Source organism: Eurytemora carolleeae, unplaced genomic scaffold (assembly GCF_000591075.1).
Source record: "Eurytemora carolleeae unplaced genomic scaffold, Eaff_2.0 scaffold8, whole genome shotgun sequence".
Lineage (NCBI taxonomy): Eukaryota > Metazoa > Arthropoda > Copepoda > Calanoida > Temoridae > Eurytemora > Eurytemora carolleeae.
Genome location: NW_019396114.1, coordinates 657,863 through 675,315, shown reverse-complemented (window position 1 = coordinate 675,315; position 17,453 = coordinate 657,863). Strand labels below are relative to the sequence as shown.

The window sequence follows — 17,453 nt, the reverse complement described above, 5'->3', positions numbered from 1 at the left end:
TAAAAGTTGAAATTTTATATTCTCATTTTGGATTTTGAAATCTCACTACCGCCAATACCACAGTTTGAAAATAAAAGTTAAAATTTTTTATTCTCATTTTGGATTTTCAAATCTCACTTTTTATTTTTTTCATGAATCTCACTACCTTAGAACTTGACACTATATACTTTTATTTTATAAAACTGGGGCATTTTATACCTACAGATAAACGTCAAAACCGATGAACCGATCGGGCCCAAATTTTTTGAGGGACCTCGCGGGACCCCGAGAAAGGTTTATGGATGATCGAATTTCCAAAAATTTGCTCCTAACAAAATTCGGTTTTTGAAAATTTTGAAAATCCACAACATTTTTTATTAAATCCTCAAAATGTTCACAATTAAAAAAGAAGATGGGAAAAGCTTAGTAGTTTAAAATATTTACATATATAATTATAAATAATTACAATATTTTTTTCTTCATATTTTGATTTGTTACTTATAATTCACGAACGCTTTGTAAAATGCATATAAAAAATCTATTTTTTTTGCTATAATATTGCAAACTGCCATTCTTGATATTTTCATTAAAAATCTCACACAATGGAAATTTAAAATTGCCAATTTCATCTTTTTTCCAAATTTTCTTTTCAATTTTTATTTCTGCAGGTGTACAGGCTGTAGAGACAGGATTTCTAACAATCAAAAATATTATAGGTAAGAGTCGAGAGTCATTAAAAAAATAGTTTTTAATCTATAAATGTTAAAGTTTACATTTTGTAAAATCACTAAATGTATTATTGCCTAAACCTGACTACACATGAAAAATTACCATGATATTAAAGTTATTAACTATCTAGAAATAATTTAGACTTCAGTTTCTTTTTATATCTAATAAATTATTTTATCTAAAAGAATTCATAGTTTTAAAATATCAAAGGTTGTTAAGATTTGACAATCAGAATTTATGGCAAAAACTCAGTTACTTTTCCGCATTTTCTATTTTTACTTTTTGGGGTGGTTATATGTTTAAAGTAATAAAGAGCACGTGCGTAGAAGTTAAATTTTACAAGAAAAATCTTAATATGATACAGTTCTGATAAATTTAACCCTATTCCCGCTGGGGGGGGGGGTCAATTTGACCCCCCCCCTGTAGTTTTTTTTTACATAACTCAAAAAGTATTGGTCTGAGGCTGTTGAAATTTTCTGACTTTTCTTACATACTCAAAGCCCTCCCTTTAGGCCTAAAACCGGGCTTTAATACTAACTGCCTGAGTCCTCAGGCACACTGCCTGAATGACTGATTTTGCCTGTAACAAACTAAATCTTTGTTTTGACCCACTTTCACTTATCAGATTTTGATAAAATTTAGCTTTTTGGAAAGCCTATGACATAAGGAAACGGATTGCGAAATTGCAAATTTTTTGCAAACAACCTGTCAAAGGAAATTTGCACATTTTTAGTTTTTCTTGATTAAAAATCAGGTTATTTAAAATTTTGCAAAAATTTTTGCATATTTGAAATGGCATGGTCAAGGGCTTTTCAAAAATGTATAATTTGTCATTTTTTTGGACAAATTTTTTTTTGCAAACATTTTTATTATAAAACTGGATTTTGCGATAAAAAATTCAATTTTCGCAAATTTGCAAATTTTTTTGCAGATTCTACAAGTAGAGCACAAGAGCTTTCTAATGATGTATCATTTGTCATATTTGGACATAAAACATGGGATTTAGAGGGGGGGGGTCAAATTGACCCCCCCCAGCGTATCCTGGTTTTCAAGTACCCCAGCAGGGATAGGGTTAAAGCTAAAGGAATTGAGTCTTTGTTACAAGCTATGATTTTCTAATCTCTACATCTTTGTAACCCAATGTTGTAGACCTTAGATATTTCAAACTATGAATTCGGTTAGATGAAGAAATCTAAGTTTGAAATATCAAAGGTTTCCACCATCAGCTGGAAAAAATATAGGTATTAGAAGATCAGAGTTTATTACAAAGACTCAATTCCTTTGCGTAAACTATGTTATATTAGTTCCTTTGCGTAAACTATGTTGAATTAGTTTCTGAATAGTATTTACAAAATCAGTTTTAATCTAGGAGAAGACTTTAGCTTAATATCTGCACACACCTTCGCCTTAGCTCAGTATACCTTCAATAGGTTGAACAGATTAGGTAACAAGGGTAGTTTGTAATGATGGGTAAAGCTTCATCCATGTTATCACGTGAAAAATTCTATAAAGCCAAATATAAAGTATCGAGCAATTCATATTTATGGCTTACATGCCATCTTTTTAAGACTATATATGCTGTTGAGAAATTTTGATGGCAACCCTTATTTGAAGGAGCGCTTATTATTTGTTAACAATATCTGATTTTAAAGACTTGAACTGTTTTCAGTTCACTGGAATGGAAAACCGGTGGTCGAGATTTATTCAAAAACTCAGGTAAAAACCTATCAATGGAAAACATTTTAAAGCATTATTCTTGAGTAAGGTTTTTGATTTTCAAAGTTTTTTTGGGGAAAAATCAAAACTGGACAGCAGCTTGCATGTTTTTCTCCCGTTTTCCCCTTTTTGATTCTTTGATATTTTTAAAATTCATAAATTAAAATTTGGATGTTAAAGTAATTCTATTTGAAGTATGATGATGTTAACAAGCAGGGGGGTATCATCAACTTCAATCTGAAGGACTCTAGAGGGAACTATATTGGATATTCAGTATTTAAAAGGTATCAACTTCTTGATAAATTGGATATTCAGTATTCAAAAGGTATTAACTATCTGATAAATTGGATATTCAGTATTCAAAAGGTATCAACTTCTTGATAAATTGGATATTCAGTATTCAAAAGGCATTAAATATTTGATAAATTGGATATTCAGTATTCAAAGGTATTAACTATTTGATAAATTGGATATTCAGTAATCAAAGGTATCAACTTCTTGATATTTTGGATATTCAATATTCAAAAGGTATTAACTTCTTGATAAGTTGGATATTCAGTATTCAAAAGGTATTAACTTCTTGATAAATTGGATATTCAGTATTCAAAGGTATCAACTTCTTGATATATTGGATATTCCGTATTCAAAAGGTATCGACTTCTTGATATATTGGATATTCAGTATTCAAAAGGTATCAACTTCTTCATCTTGAACCTTATACAGGACCCATAAAACTGTGGAATATGAAGACGACGGCAAGAACCTTAGTATCAAGCTATGATTTTGAATAGTCCAACTGGCATGAGTTTCCGTTATTTTTCAGTTTTAAAAAAAATCGTTCCATTGATTTTCAAACTATTGGATCGACACGTTTTGCTTTATAACAACATTAAATGCACATGGGTTTCGTAAATGACGTCTTCCTATTTCACAGTTTTTGGGTCTTACTGTATTAAGAGAGCTTACTGCATTAAGAGAGCTTACTGTATTAAGAGAGCTTACTGTATTAAGAGAGCTTACTGTATTAAGAGAGCTTACTGTATTAAGAGAGCTTACTGTATTAAGAGAGCCTACTGCATTAATAGAGCTTACTGCATTAAGAGAGCTTACTGCATTAAGAGAGCGTACTGCATTAAGAGAGCTTACTGCATTAAGAGAGCTTACTGCATTAAAAGAGCTTACTGCATTAAGAGAGCTCACTGCATTAAGAGAGTTTACTGCATTAAGAGAGCTTACGACCATCTTTCTGTTGTAAATATTACAGATAATTTCAATCTGATGCTTTGAGGCCATTTTTATTATTTTTGTACAGTATCTAATTAAAAATCTAATTTTCTAACCTCTTAGCTTTGAAACCTGATACAGGGATTCGAAAATTACAGTTTGTAACGAGTAATCATTAACAAGTTCCTTTCCCAAAAAGGTGAAATTTTGGTGAATCTTCGTAAGTTTATATTTATGAATTCAAACGTTTTGATGAATTGAATTGAGATTTATCTTTTACAAAATGCTCACTGTACTTTGTACAATTTTCAGTGCATTCTACGTATCGATGTACATTTTGCACAATATTTTGGGAATCACCGTATTTTACTTTTTTATTAGAGTTGCGGAGTCAGAAAACGTCATTGTTAGAACAGGGTGTTTTTGCAATACAGGTTGTACTATTTTATTCCACTGTACGGTGTACAGTGTACAGTATCCACTGTACGGTGTACAGTGTACAGTGTACAGTGTACAGTGTACAGTGTACAGTATACAGTGTACAGTGTACAGTGTACAGTGTACAGTGTACAGTGTACAGTGTACAGTATACAGTGTACAGTGTCCACTGTACGGTGTATCCTCCTTTCTCTAAATATTACTGTGCTGATTTCATGGCTATAAGCACTAGATTAACTATAGCTTCTGCAGTTCCAGTGACCTAAAAATTGCAAGCGCTTTCGCTAAATTTCAGGGGCTATAGAAAAGATTAATTAAGTTATTACGGTAAATGCAACTTTTCATGGCAGTCAGAGATCTATGTAAGTTTAATTACAACCTACAAAAAATCTATCTTTGCAATCCAATGATGCACACCTGTACTATTTGATCTATTAACATTAATAGTTTCAAATAATTAAGTTTATACTATCAGGCTTTACAGATATAAGGATATAAAGATATAAAGATTTGTTGAAAAACAATGACTGGTTTATTTAAATATCTCCAAAATATGTGTTTATTGTAGATTTTACAGTATCTTCTTAATAAAATATTTAATAGAGGCAAAACTTTCAATTCCTCTTCAAAGTATTTTGAATTATCTTTTCAAAAATATCGTTCAAGTTTTCAAGTTACTTCTGAACTTCAATCTATTTTATTTTACTCTGACAATTTCCAATCCAAATTTCCCGAGAATTCAAAAATATTCTAAAATGTTTAACTTGAAAAAGATTGAAGATGGCAGGAACCAATCTTATCTGCAATCTGTTGTCAATATTTGTTCATCATTTACCACATCTTCTATCTATCTTTCTATCTATAGACTCAATTCAATAAAAATGATTTAAAGAGACTTTCGAAAAAATTTCAACTTAATCTCCATTTAAAGATGGGGCCTGATTCACAGCTTTACCCTTTAATTTTCGCCTGAGCAAATATGATAAAGATATCCACGTGTTTCTATCTAAAAATAAATAATAGAAAAATGTACCATTGTACGGCGAATTAAATGATATATATTGAATAATGTTGAATTCTAACTGTCATGGTTGTATATTTGAGAAGATATATTGGATTCTAACTGTCATGGTTGTATATTTGAGTAGATATATTGGATTCTAACTAAATGGTTGCTTAATTGAGTAGATACTGTAAGCGTTGTGAGCTCAATAGCTCAGAATATGGATAGTTCCATTGATGTAACCCCCTTAGTTCTCAAACGAACCCGGAGCTTAACTTAGATTGGTTAGTTCCATAGATGTAACCCCTTTAGTCCTCATACAGACCCGGAGCTAAGCTCGGATTGCAAGTAGTCGGCTTATAACCAGGACAAAGTATTAGCTCTTTTTTTATATAGCTATAGCTCGGACAGTAAGTGGGGGGCGGATGATAAGTCGCCGACGTGGAGAAAAATTTGTCGTTAGAAAATGCCAACCATGAAAAAAACCATGCTTTGAGGGCATGTTTGAACACGTGGAAAACTGAAGCAAACGTTACCCCAGATCCTAGTTTAAATTCAAGCCATAAGCATGAACCACGGCTTAGAAAGAGAAAATAGGATCGGCCGGGGCTAAAACCAAAATGGAGTCAGTTATGACCAAGACGAGGACAGAAAATTAACTCGTCGTACGAGGCGAATGAAAGGCGGAGAGTCTGCCAGAGAGCTCTTGCTTCCCATGATTCATTAATAACTGAGGGGGTTACATCAATGGAACTTACTCTTATTCCAAGCTATTGAGATCACACCGGTTACAATTTATTAGATTCTAACAAAATGGTTGTACATTTGAGTAGATTTATTAGATTCTAACTAAATGGTTGTACATTTGAGTAGATTTATTAGATTCTAACTAAATGGTTGTACATTTGAGTAGATTTATCAGATTCTAACTAAATGGTTGTACGTTTGAGTAGATTTATTAGATTCTAACTAAATGGTTGTACATTTGAGTAGATTTATTAGATTTTAACTAAATGGTTATATATTTGTGTAGATTTATTAGATTTTAACTAAATGGTTGTATATTTGTGTAGATTTATTAGATTCTAACTAAATGGTTGTATATTTGCGTAGATTTATTAGATTCTAACAAAATGGTTGTATATTTGTGTAGATTTCAACTAAATGGTTGTATATTTGTGTAGATTTTAACTAATTGGCTGTATATTTGTGTAGATTCTAACTAAATGGCTGCATATTTGAGTAGATTTATTAGATTGTAACTAAATGGCTGTATATTTGAGTAGATTTATTAGATTTACACTAAATGGTTGTATATTCAAGTAGATTTATTAGATTCTAACTAAATGGTTGTATATTTGAGTAGATTTATTAGATTCTAACTCAATGGTTGTATATTTGTGTAGATTTATTAGATTCTAAATAAATGGCTGTATATTTGTGTAGATTCTAACTAAATGGCTGTATATTTGTGTAGATTCTAACTAAATGGCTGTATATTTGTGTAGATTTATTAGATTCTAACTCAATGGCTGTATATTTGTGTAGATTTATTAGATTCTAACTAAATGGTTGTATATTTGCGTAGATTTCTTAGATTCTAACAAAATGGTTGTATATTTGTGTAGATTTTAACTAAATGGTTGTATATTTGTGTAGATTTTAACTAATTGGCTGTATATTTGTGTAGATTCTAACTAAATGGCTGCATATTTGAGTATATTTATTAGATTCAAACAAAATGGCTGTATATTTGTGTAGATTCTAACTAAACGGTTGTATATTTGTGTAGATTTATTAGATTCTAACTCAATGGCTGTATATTTGTGCAGATTTATTAGATTCTAACTAAATGGTTGTACATTTGAGTAGATTTATTAGATTCTAACTAAATGGTTGTACATTTGAGTAGATTTAACTAAATGGTTGTATATTTGTGTAGATTTTAACTAATTGGCTGTATAGATTTATTAGATTCTAACTAAATGGTTGTACATTTGAGTAGATTTATTAGATTCTAACTAAATGGTTGTACATTTGAGTAGATATATTAAATTTACACTAAATGGTTGTATATTTAAGTAGATATATTAGATTCTAACTAAATGGCTGCATATTTGTGTAGATATATTGAACGGTCGACCTACAGGCTCAATAAGAATATCCTATGGTTATATGTCAACACAGGTAATATTTGATAAAACTTTTTTACAAAAAAAATATTTTTTATAATTTACTTGTATGTTTATTTAAGAAATACAGATTGTGATAAACTATTATAAATATAATCTAGACAGATTGTGATAAACTATGTTTAAATATATTCTTGACAGATTGTGATAAACTATGTCTAAATATATTCTAGACAGATTGTGATAAACTATTATAAATGTAATTTAGACAGATTGTGATAAACTATGTCTAAATATAATCTAGACAGATTGTGATAAACTATGTCTAAATATATTTTAGACAGATTGTGATATACTATTATAAATCTAATCTAGACAGATTGTGATAAACTATGTCTAAATATATTCTAGACAGATTGTGATAAACTGATGAGTCTGCTACGTAACTATTTTGTTGAAGGGGAGCCCAATAGGCCAGAAACAGCTGATCCTAACTCAACTATTCAGGTTAGATAAAGGGTGTCCCACGAAGCATGACAGTTGGTAAATAGTTTAGAATGTCTTCTTCCATAATTTGTTAAGTTGTTTAATACCAAAGACAATAATAAAAATATGATACAGGAGTCATACTATAGTAAAATTAACTTCAAAGTAAAACATATTTGAGCAAAAGATTTTTAAATGAAATAAACTGCTAACAGCCTGTAATATCTAATACAGTGTATGAAAGACGACATTCAAAACTATTTACAAACTCTCATGTTTCGTGGGACACCCTGTAAAATAAATTAAAAACAAATAAATATAGAAATGCATAGAAACATAAAAATATAAAAATAACGGGGGATTTGAAAATTAAATTTTGTTGAAGAGGTTAAATTGTAGATATTTTCCTTGATCAAATAGATTCTTTTTTTCTCATATTTTTACAATTTTGTTTTTGGAACTCAACAAACTAACATATTCTAATCCATAAATCCTTACAATCTGATTTACAGTTATGATAATTCAATATTCTGCCAGACTATAGTTTGCCCCATCAGGTTGCAAAGATTTAGAAAGTAGAAATGAAGAGTTGGAGACAAGTATTCAGTTCCTTTTGTCAATTGATAGAAATTTGTAAATGAGGAAAAATATTGACTAGAATCAGAAATAACTAGAAAAAAATGTAATATTTTAATTTTATTAAATACTAATCCTATTTATTTATACCTGGTACATACATAGGTAGTTGGAGTATTTGTGTACCCCGTGAAATCCTGCCGAGGCATCAAAGTATCTGCCTGGAATATGACTAAACAAGGTCTAGAGTTCGACAGGCAGTGGGTCATTATGGAGGTAAGCTAATCATTTAGATTCTTCACTTTTTAGATTATTTTACTTATGGAAGATTTGGGACAAATATATATATTTGATTTGATTTGATTTGAATTAATACGCTAAAGCTTACAGATAAGTTTTAGATTTTATTTCAAGCATTTTTCTTGAACGTACATATTTGTTGCATAAAACTACACAAAACACAGGGTGCTAACTAGACGGGCTGGTACGAGTAAATGTGTATGTAGAACTATTACACTAGACCAGTAACTGAAGTCCCTGTATATGTCAGTCCGGGTCATTCAACAATTGGACCCAGGGGCAACACAAATTTGGCCAAACATTTTTTTATGCATAGGGTCGGGTTGAGGACATTCAAACGGCGGGTCGGTATCTCAAACAAAAACAGAAATGTTTAATAACTTTTTTAAAGATTAAGCTACAGGGCTAACATTAATATATTTAAAAATCCCTTGAAAAAGGAATTTAATAACATGTGTCACATGTTAGTTATTGTCAAAAGTAACTATATTTTAACTTTTTAATTTCTCCCTTGATCGTTAGAGGTCTAATGAGCAGGCCTTGGACTAGGTTAGACTAGGGATATGTATCACACTCCCCTATCTCAATTAGAAGTGGAAAATCATGAGGGGGGGTTCCTTCCTCCCCCCATCTATATTAGACAAAAATAGCCCTTTCTTTTATTGTTAATGTTAATTTTTGTATTCTAAGTTGGAAATTTATAATCTCGGTTGAACTTCTTGGTCAATCTAAAAAGTCTTGAGAACTGAGAAAGGAATTGAGTCTTGCCACGAACTCAAATTGTCTTCGCAACCTGATGGTGTAAATTTATATTATTTCTAACTTGAAATATTATACAGATTTAATAGTTTAAAATATCTAAGGTCTACTACATTGGGTTACAAAGATATAATGTTAATTGAAAATCAGAGTTTGTGGCAAAGGCTCAAATTCCTTTTCATATTCTGCGAATTGTTAATAAGTGCCTTAGACCCCACAAGCAAGTTTTGCTTTAAAAATGAGATTAGTTCAACATAGTCAAACATAATTTTAAATATTTTTCATAATTGATAAAAGAATCGAGTATTGGCCACTAACTTAAATGGTCTAATCCATCTTTGCAACCTCATGGAGTGCATCTTTAATATTTTAAAATTATATTCTTTGATCCAACAGATCCAACATAGCTTAAAATATCTAAGGTCTACGACATTGGGTTGCAAAGATATAGTTATAAGAAAAGCAGAGTTTGTGACAAAGCATGTAGAATTAACTTATAACCATCTATCCATCCTGTTTGACTTAAATCAGGCAGAGCCTTTCGAAGTGTATTTGAATGTCGAACTCTTATTGGCTGGGCTTAGACTTTGGGTTACCACACTTTCAACAGTTAGAAACTGACAACATATTTTGAAATTATTTTCATAAACAACATTTTTTATTTAATTCCAAAATTTAAAAATATCATTGTACTGACTCAATGATTCCCAGAACTTCTCTCTGATCTTAAATTTGCACACCAACATAATTTTTTTTTGCGTCGTTGTACGCAACGCATTGTTTTATTTACTAAATAGTCAACTACTTCTATATAAACTCCTAATTCTATTAAATGACATGCATATATGATATATGCTTTTTAGATTGGGGTTCTCCTTCCAAATCAGTAACTCTGGTATCATAACTCCACCCTCAAGACCTGTGATACTGCGTGAAAGGCTCAATTCCTTTACATTTTAGGGTTCTAAAGTATTGACCCAGAAAGCTGATCCTCTGATGGCGCAGATAGTACCACGGATAGATTGGAGGCGGGGGGTTCTTATTCTTTCATTCTCCGGCCTCAAGGATATTGAGGTCGACCTTGTCCTATCGGAGGACAGAAGGAAGAACAGGATAGCCGAGGATATCTGTATAGGTAATAAATTCAAACGGACTTTATGTTGATTTTTTGTATAAATCTGAGAAACCCCTTGCAGTAAGATTTGCATGCAGCTAGTATGTAAAAGGAGTTAAGGTTTTTGCCAAAAATCCAGCTTTACTAATCTCTATATCTTTGCAATATTTTAAATTATGAATTCTGTTGGATCAAATTGTCCATGTTTAAAATAAAAAATGTGTACAGCATTGCAAAGATATTGTGATTATGAAAATTAAAATTTTTGACAGAGCTTTGAGAGGAGGGTCGAGATCTGAATTGTCAACAGAAGTTTGCCCTTTAACCAACTTAACATTGTATAGCGTGATGGTTAAAATAGGTTTTTTTGGGCCTTTATCCTTAGGGATTTAACTCAGCTTGGATATTCACATAATCCCCATGCATTTTTTCAACATACGCATAAATTGGTGTTATTTTTGATTTATTTGCGCAACAGAAAATTTAGAATTGAGGGAATAAATTAATAAAATTGCACAGAAATTTCTATAGAAGGGGATTTTTCATTTCATTGACGTACCGTTCCGTTTTGCCATGCATTGTTTGTATGTGTACTGTGCACTGTAGAGTTTGCTCCAGCAGGTTAAAAGTCGACCCGGTAGTCGAAATAAACCCATGTTTCCGTTCTTTAAACGGTTTATCGAAAGATTAATTGGGTTTTTTGGCGGGGTTAATTATTCAAAAATTCCGGCCTTTGGATTTAAAATGTTGAAATTCTGAAGGTAAAATCTGTGGTGAGCAGATGGAAGGAGTATCCTGTGGTCCTGAAGTTGCAAACTGGTTAGATACTGCTCTAGGCAGGCAGGGCCTTAGGTAAAAACATTGTTAATTAGTATCTTATTTATTAATCGATAAATCAATCAAAAAATTAATTAATCTGTAATTTTCTAGATTGGTTCGAGGATTGAAAAGAATGAGTGCTCGCGAGAGTCCTAGTTCAACACTTGCCAATGATAGTCAGATTCTAACCCTCAATATTTCAAGCATTCTAAGGTATAAACTGGGGGATTTCAGGCAGAATTGCGCGGAATTTTGGGGAATTAAAGGGGTCGCAATTACGCGAACGTAAAATCAAATTGCGTTGGAAACCCTGAATAACATCACGATACAAAGAAAGATTCTAATCCCTTAATCTTTCCAACCTTATTGTGTTAACATTTGATATTTAAAACATACGCCACTTGATTATTTTTAGCTTGAAATATCAAAGGTCTACAAAATCGGGTTGTGAAGAGGGATTAGAAAATCAAAGTGTAAGGCAAAACTCAATTCCTTTAAAATAAAAAAAAATACTTTTTTATATCTAATAAAAACACATAAGAGTGTAATACTGGAATTTAGTTTTTTTTTTTCATTACTCACACGAAGACATAACATATAGCCGAGAGCCAAGTTGGCTCACCAGATTTGTGTTTATTTTTCCGATACAGGGATTCTAGATTCATGGATACAGCGTGGTTTCAGGGGGGAGGGGGCACCGTTCCACTACACCCCCCCCCCACCCTACCCGAGCAAAATTAGGGGAGTGAGCCGTGCCACTAGTTTTTCAAAGTTTGTTGTCTTTTGTCAGGCTACACTTCCTTTTCTCCCTGTGCAATTGCAAACTATAAAATGTCTCTAAACACTAGTGGCATCTATATATGGAAAGTAATAATGTCTGTCGTTTGTTTGTTTGGAGATCCGCTCAATTTCATGAACTCCTGGATCCGCTCAATTTCTGAACTCCTAGATCCGCTCAATTACATGAACTCCTGGATCCGCTCAATTTCATGAACTCCTGGATCCGATCAATTTCATGAACTCCTGGATCCGCTCAATTTCATGAACTCCTGGATCCGCTCAGTTTCATGAACTCCTGGATCCGCTCAATTTCATGAACTTCTGGATCCGATCAATTTCATGAACTCCTGGATCCGATCATATTTCATGAACTCCTGGATCCCATCAACTTCATGTACTCATGGAGAACTAGGAGATCAAGGAGATGGGTTTGATATTCTCAATGTTTATGTTACAGGAGAGGATAAAGGAGAACTAGGAGAAGGTTGGAGATGGGTTTGATATTCTCAATGTTTAGGTTACAGGAGAGGATGAAGGAGAACTAGGAGAAGGTTGGAGATGGGTTTGATATTCTCCATGTTTAGGTTACAGGAGAGGATAAAGGAGAACTGTGAAAAGGTTGGGGAGGATTATACTGGGTTTGATGATCTTGATTCTCTAACAGATAGATTTAGAGGAAATCTTATAATTCAGGAAGGAAGATATGGACAATTGCAAATTATTATTAGAAATCGGTTTTAATAATTTTTAAAGAAGTAATACAGTATTTTTTTTCATTCTGAGGCCTTATTCTTTTTGTGTCAATATTGATTTTCATAACTGCAGTTTTAGATTTACATTTTATACATTTAGTTACAGGGTGTCTCCATAGACATTGTTTTATGTAATATCGTCTTCATATTCGCGGGAAAATATTTTCCTTTTGCAGGGAGAAATTAGTTTTGGAGAGGAGAAATGGACTACCTTCTCCATACAGGGGAAGCAGGGGATGGTGGGGAAGAAGGAGAAGAAGGGGAGGGAGGGGATGAAAGGAAAGGAGAGGGAGGAGAAAGAGAATTTGTATGAAGATAACAGTATTAAATTAAAGGTAAAAGTAATTTTTCTAAAAAACGAGTTTTGGATAAAAATCGTAAACTAGGTCCGTCCTAGTCCGGTAAATTATGTTTTGCTTTCTCAGAGAAGTGTGTTTGGGTGTTCTTTTAAATTTCCTTCAAAATCTGTTTTCTTTGGGCACTTACATTCATATACATATTTGGGCACTTACATTCATATATATATTTGAGCACTTGCATTCATATATATATTTTGTCACTTACACTCATAAATATATTTGGGCACTTACATTCATATATATATTTGGGCACTTACATTCATAAATATATTTTGGCACTTATATTCACATATATATTTCGGCACTTACATTCATATATATATTTGGGCACTTGAATTCATATATATATTTGGGCACTTACATTCATTTTATATATTTGGGCACATGAATTCAGTTATATATTTGGGCACTTACATTCATATATATTTGGGCACTTACATTCATATATATATTTGGGCACTTATACATTCATATATATATTTGGGCACTTACAATCATTTTTATAAATTTGGGCACATGAATTCAGTTGTATATATATTTGGGCACTTACATTCATATATATTTGGGCACTTACATTCATATATATATTTGGGCACTTACATTTATATATATATTTGGGCACTTACATTTACATACATATTTGGGCACTTACATTCTTATATATAATTGGGCACTTATACATTCATATATATATTTGGGCACTTGAATTCATATATATATTTGGGCACTTACATTCATATATATAATTGGGCACTAGTACATTCATATATACATTTGGGCACTTGAATTCATATATATAATACAAGTGTGTCTTATAAGTTTCAACTTTCAAGAAAGTAAGAGTTATTTTGGTACATATGTATTCTAGAAATTTTCTTTTAATCGGCGGCCATTTTTTGTATTTTTTTTGTACGCAGGGTTTCAATAAAAGGAGAGAAGAGATCTATCCGAATGTTTTTTTAGTGATTATTTATTGAAAAGAAACGTAAAAGAAAAAACTAGACATTTAATATATTCACTACAAAACATACATGATACTGGGTAACCCTCAAAGGATTAAAATTTAGTGAGATCTAAAGTATGACGATCTTAAGGTCGAATTTACTAGAAATGTTAGTCCTTTACTTTTTTTTTTCAAAAAAGTTACATCGAAGCAGAAATCCTATAAAAAATCCCTCTAGTACCCACCTAAGTCTAATTTATTTTGAATATTTATATGATGATACACAATACTCATATCCAGGTTCTGGGTCCCTGTAGAAGATGTAGTATGATCAGGGTTGAGCAGAGTACTGGAGAAATGAGTAAAGAACCGCTCAGGTAAACTACAGAGCTTTCTAAACTGTGGGCTGTCTTCGTTTTAACTTTGAAATCTAGGGACTATTTTAATTCGGTTTCATAATTTCTTTACTCCAGCTAAACTAACTAAACTGTAGACCACATTTTGGATATCCCGAGATTAGAAGGTTTTGATGTACTTCCAATTAGCCGTCCCAGTTTTCAAATTCAAAATTTTAATTTTCATGTTCGATAAAATATCCGCAAAAATTACGTTATAAATATTCTATTTATAATTATTCAAAGAGACCAGGCATAACATAATTTAACATCTTGAATTGCATTATGTCCGAGAATGATAGAAGTATATATGTACATTGTACATTGTAAATACTGGACTTGGTGCACATCTTCTAGTAACAATTTTAGCGTTGAAATGTTGCTTTTTGAGTCATCATTTTTTCTTCTTAATTTTTAAAAATTTTGCTAATGTTAAATGTTATCAATAATGGATTTCTAAAATAGTAAAAATCGAAATATTTTCGATTTCCGATTTCAACCAGCCATAAACCTTTCCTTTGGTCATGTGAGTGACCACAAAAGAAAATAATTAAATGAAAATACGAAAGTGAACAATCGATGTCAAATTTTTTTACAACTATAATAGTTCATGAGCTGTACTAATATACGTCTGATTGAATGTAAATAAACCCTTTTCCCCCCTTTCCTTAGTTCTACCTTCATTGGTCCAAACTTAACTCCTTCTGAAACATTAGGTGTTATAACGATCAATATGTTTTGATTAGTTTTCCTAATCCATTCATATATAGTATATAATATATATTAATATTATACGTAAATACATTACATTTATTCACCCTTACATTATATATACATTTTATATACAGGAGGATACAGGGTTGGTAAAACTAAAAATCAGTTGTCGTTTATTTTATTTATAATACTAATAATCATAATAATGTATTTCGACATTTAAATTTATAAAGATGATTTTTTTAACAATTGGTGTGAGAACTTAAAGGTCTGGAACCGTTATAAATTTAGCCCTGGTACATAAACATTTTTACATAGATAAATAGAAAAAGATTAAATAAAACATAATATCTACATAAAATATATATATATTATAAATATATATAGATATATATAATATAAAATATATAATTTACTTTTTTCAGTTATCTTAATTTTTTAGATTATGTGTTTAATAAACTTTCTTTCATTATCTTTGTACAATTATCCAGCTTTGCAAAACAACTTTAGATTTTTAAAACCAAGTTAAAACATCTCAGCATGGTTCTAACTGGTTACAAAATCTAAATTTGAGGCAAATCGATCAGGAGGTTCCTGAGTTATGATCGGACGTACAAAAAAAAACAAAAAGAAAAAAACAGAAATTACTACTTTGTATAAATAGTATAGACAAATGTTTTAGAGCATAATTCACTTAATATCATAGAATATGGTGAAATTAGTAATCTTAATTTGGAAAGTTAAAAATATTTAATTCTAGATCGTTGGCGACATTTAGAGACAGAAATTTTTGTTTTGGAGTCCACACACAGGTAATTTTTGTTTTGGAGTTCACACACAGGTAATTTTTGTTTTGGAGTCCACACACAGGTAATTTTTGTTTTGGAGTCCACACACAGTTTTTGTTTTGGAGTCCACACACAGGTAATTTTTGTTTTGGAGTCCACACACAGGTAATTTTTGTTTTGGAATCCACACACAGGTAGTTTTGTTTTGGAGTCCACACACAAGTAATTTTTGTTTTGGAGTCCACACACAGGTAGTTTTTGTTTTGGAGTCCACACACAGGTAATTTTTGTTTTGGAGTTAACAAAATGATAGGAATATAGGTCAAATGTTCTCATCAGCTGGCTTAACAAAATGATAGGAATATAGGTCAAATGTTCTCATCAGCTGGCTTAACAAAATATTATGATTAATGTAAAATAATTTCCCAAAATTTTTATATATACAAGAAAATAACATCTTAACATCACTAGGACACTCTGCAAACTATAGACAATAGGAGAAGATAAAATTAACGTTACATTACTAGTACGACTTTGTTTCCTCGTAGTTCTTCTAATTTTAATATAATTATGAGAATATAGGATCAATAGATCTTTATACAGAGGAGATATGTTTGAAAACAGATAATCTTCCAATTCACTTTAGGTTAACGTCGACAATTAACAAATTATTTTTAGTTTTAATTTAGGTTGTTGATGGAGGAGTAGGACGGATAAGGGTTGGGGATCTGGTCACCAATATACAGAGATCCACATAAACCTTGCAGCAGATCATGACAGCGTACTGATCTGGTCACCAATATACAGAGATCAACATAAACCTTGCAGCAGATCATGACTAAAAATACATAGACAATTCTTTAATAAAATATTTGATTGAATGTTTATCAAATTCTTTAATGTATAAAATTGGGAGGGAAAAGTTGTATTGTAATGTTCTCTATTAAAAATAAACTAATTGTGATTCAATTTCCTATGTAAATGAACAAATAAATCCTAATAACTAATTAATTAAATATTTTAAATTGCAAAGTTTAACAATTTGTTAAGGTGCAAACATCAGCAATATGTGTACATTGTTTTTTAATGTATATATGTACATTGCACGTTGTACTTGTAAATATACAGGGTGTCCCAATAAACATGGGAATTCAGTGACGAATTCGATATCGTCTTTTTAAATAATTCTTTGATTTAGTATAGTGATACCTACTGAGAAAGCTGTAATCTGTAAAAGTTTCGTCTGCTATGTTCACATTTTGTTTGTTTATGTTTTGACTGCGTTCGGTTGTACATGGTGTCCCACGAAACATGATATTTAAAAAATCGTTATTTTTAGTTAAAACATCCTTTTGCTTCATTATCTTTTACTTTGAGATCAATTTAAATATAACATGACTCCCATATAATATTTTTATTGATCTTTGGTACCAAACAACTCAACAAA

General features: G+C 31.3%; 2 protein-coding genes across 3 annotated transcripts in view; both read left to right on the top strand.

Annotated features, from left to right (window-relative positions):
* The window catches only part of LOC111695368 (molybdenum cofactor sulfurase), an 11,670-nt gene extending 7,318 nt beyond the window's left edge, over positions 1 to 4,352 (top strand). Inside the window, exons 13-18 of the mRNA XM_023464682.1 lie at positions 648 to 695; positions 2,078 to 2,152; positions 2,378 to 2,424; positions 2,620 to 2,708; positions 4,030 to 4,082; positions 4,330 to 4,352. Coding sequence (XP_023320450.1) covers positions 648 to 695; positions 2,078 to 2,152; positions 2,378 to 2,424; positions 2,620 to 2,708; positions 4,030 to 4,082; positions 4,330 to 4,352 — 335 coding nt within the window. The remainder of the gene's footprint in view (positions 1 to 647; positions 696 to 2,077; positions 2,153 to 2,377; positions 2,425 to 2,619; positions 2,709 to 4,029; positions 4,083 to 4,329) is intronic.
* LOC111695327 (molybdenum cofactor sulfurase) lies at positions 4,283 to 17,013 on the top strand. Of its 2 annotated transcripts, none has more exons than XM_023464606.1 (12): positions 4,283 to 4,448; positions 7,215 to 7,276; positions 7,633 to 7,728; positions 8,449 to 8,559; positions 10,303 to 10,477; positions 11,218 to 11,308; positions 11,387 to 11,488; positions 12,640 to 12,748; positions 12,984 to 13,142; positions 14,410 to 14,486; positions 15,979 to 16,030; positions 16,685 to 16,728. In XM_023464606.1, the coding sequence occupies exons 1-12, from the start codon at positions 4,418 to 4,420 to the stop codon at positions 16,688 to 16,690; spliced, it is 1,071 nt and encodes a 356-aa protein (XP_023320374.1). In that variant the 5' UTR covers positions 4,283 to 4,417; the 3' UTR covers positions 16,691 to 16,728. The 2 variants fall into 2 exon arrangements, with proteins under 2 accessions (XP_023320374.1, XP_023320373.1); XM_023464605.1 differs by having other exon boundaries at positions 4,285 to 4,448; positions 16,696 to 17,013.
* The last annotated feature ends 440 nt before the right edge of the window (positions 17,014 to 17,453 follow it).

Excerpts from the sequence above, each read along its gene's own strand:
- LOC111695327 (XM_023464605.1), top strand. The coding sequence starts at position 4,418 with ATGCAACTTTTCATGGCAGTCAGAGATCTAT. Across the intron at positions 8,560-10,302 it reads GGCAGTGGGTCATTATGGAG|GGTTCTAAAGTATTGACCCA; the intron begins GTAAGCTAATCA and ends TTTACATTTTAG. Across the intron at positions 12,749-12,983 it reads GAGGAAATCTTATAATTCAG|GGAGAAATTAGTTTTGGAGA; the intron begins GAAGGAAGATAT and ends TTCCTTTTGCAG.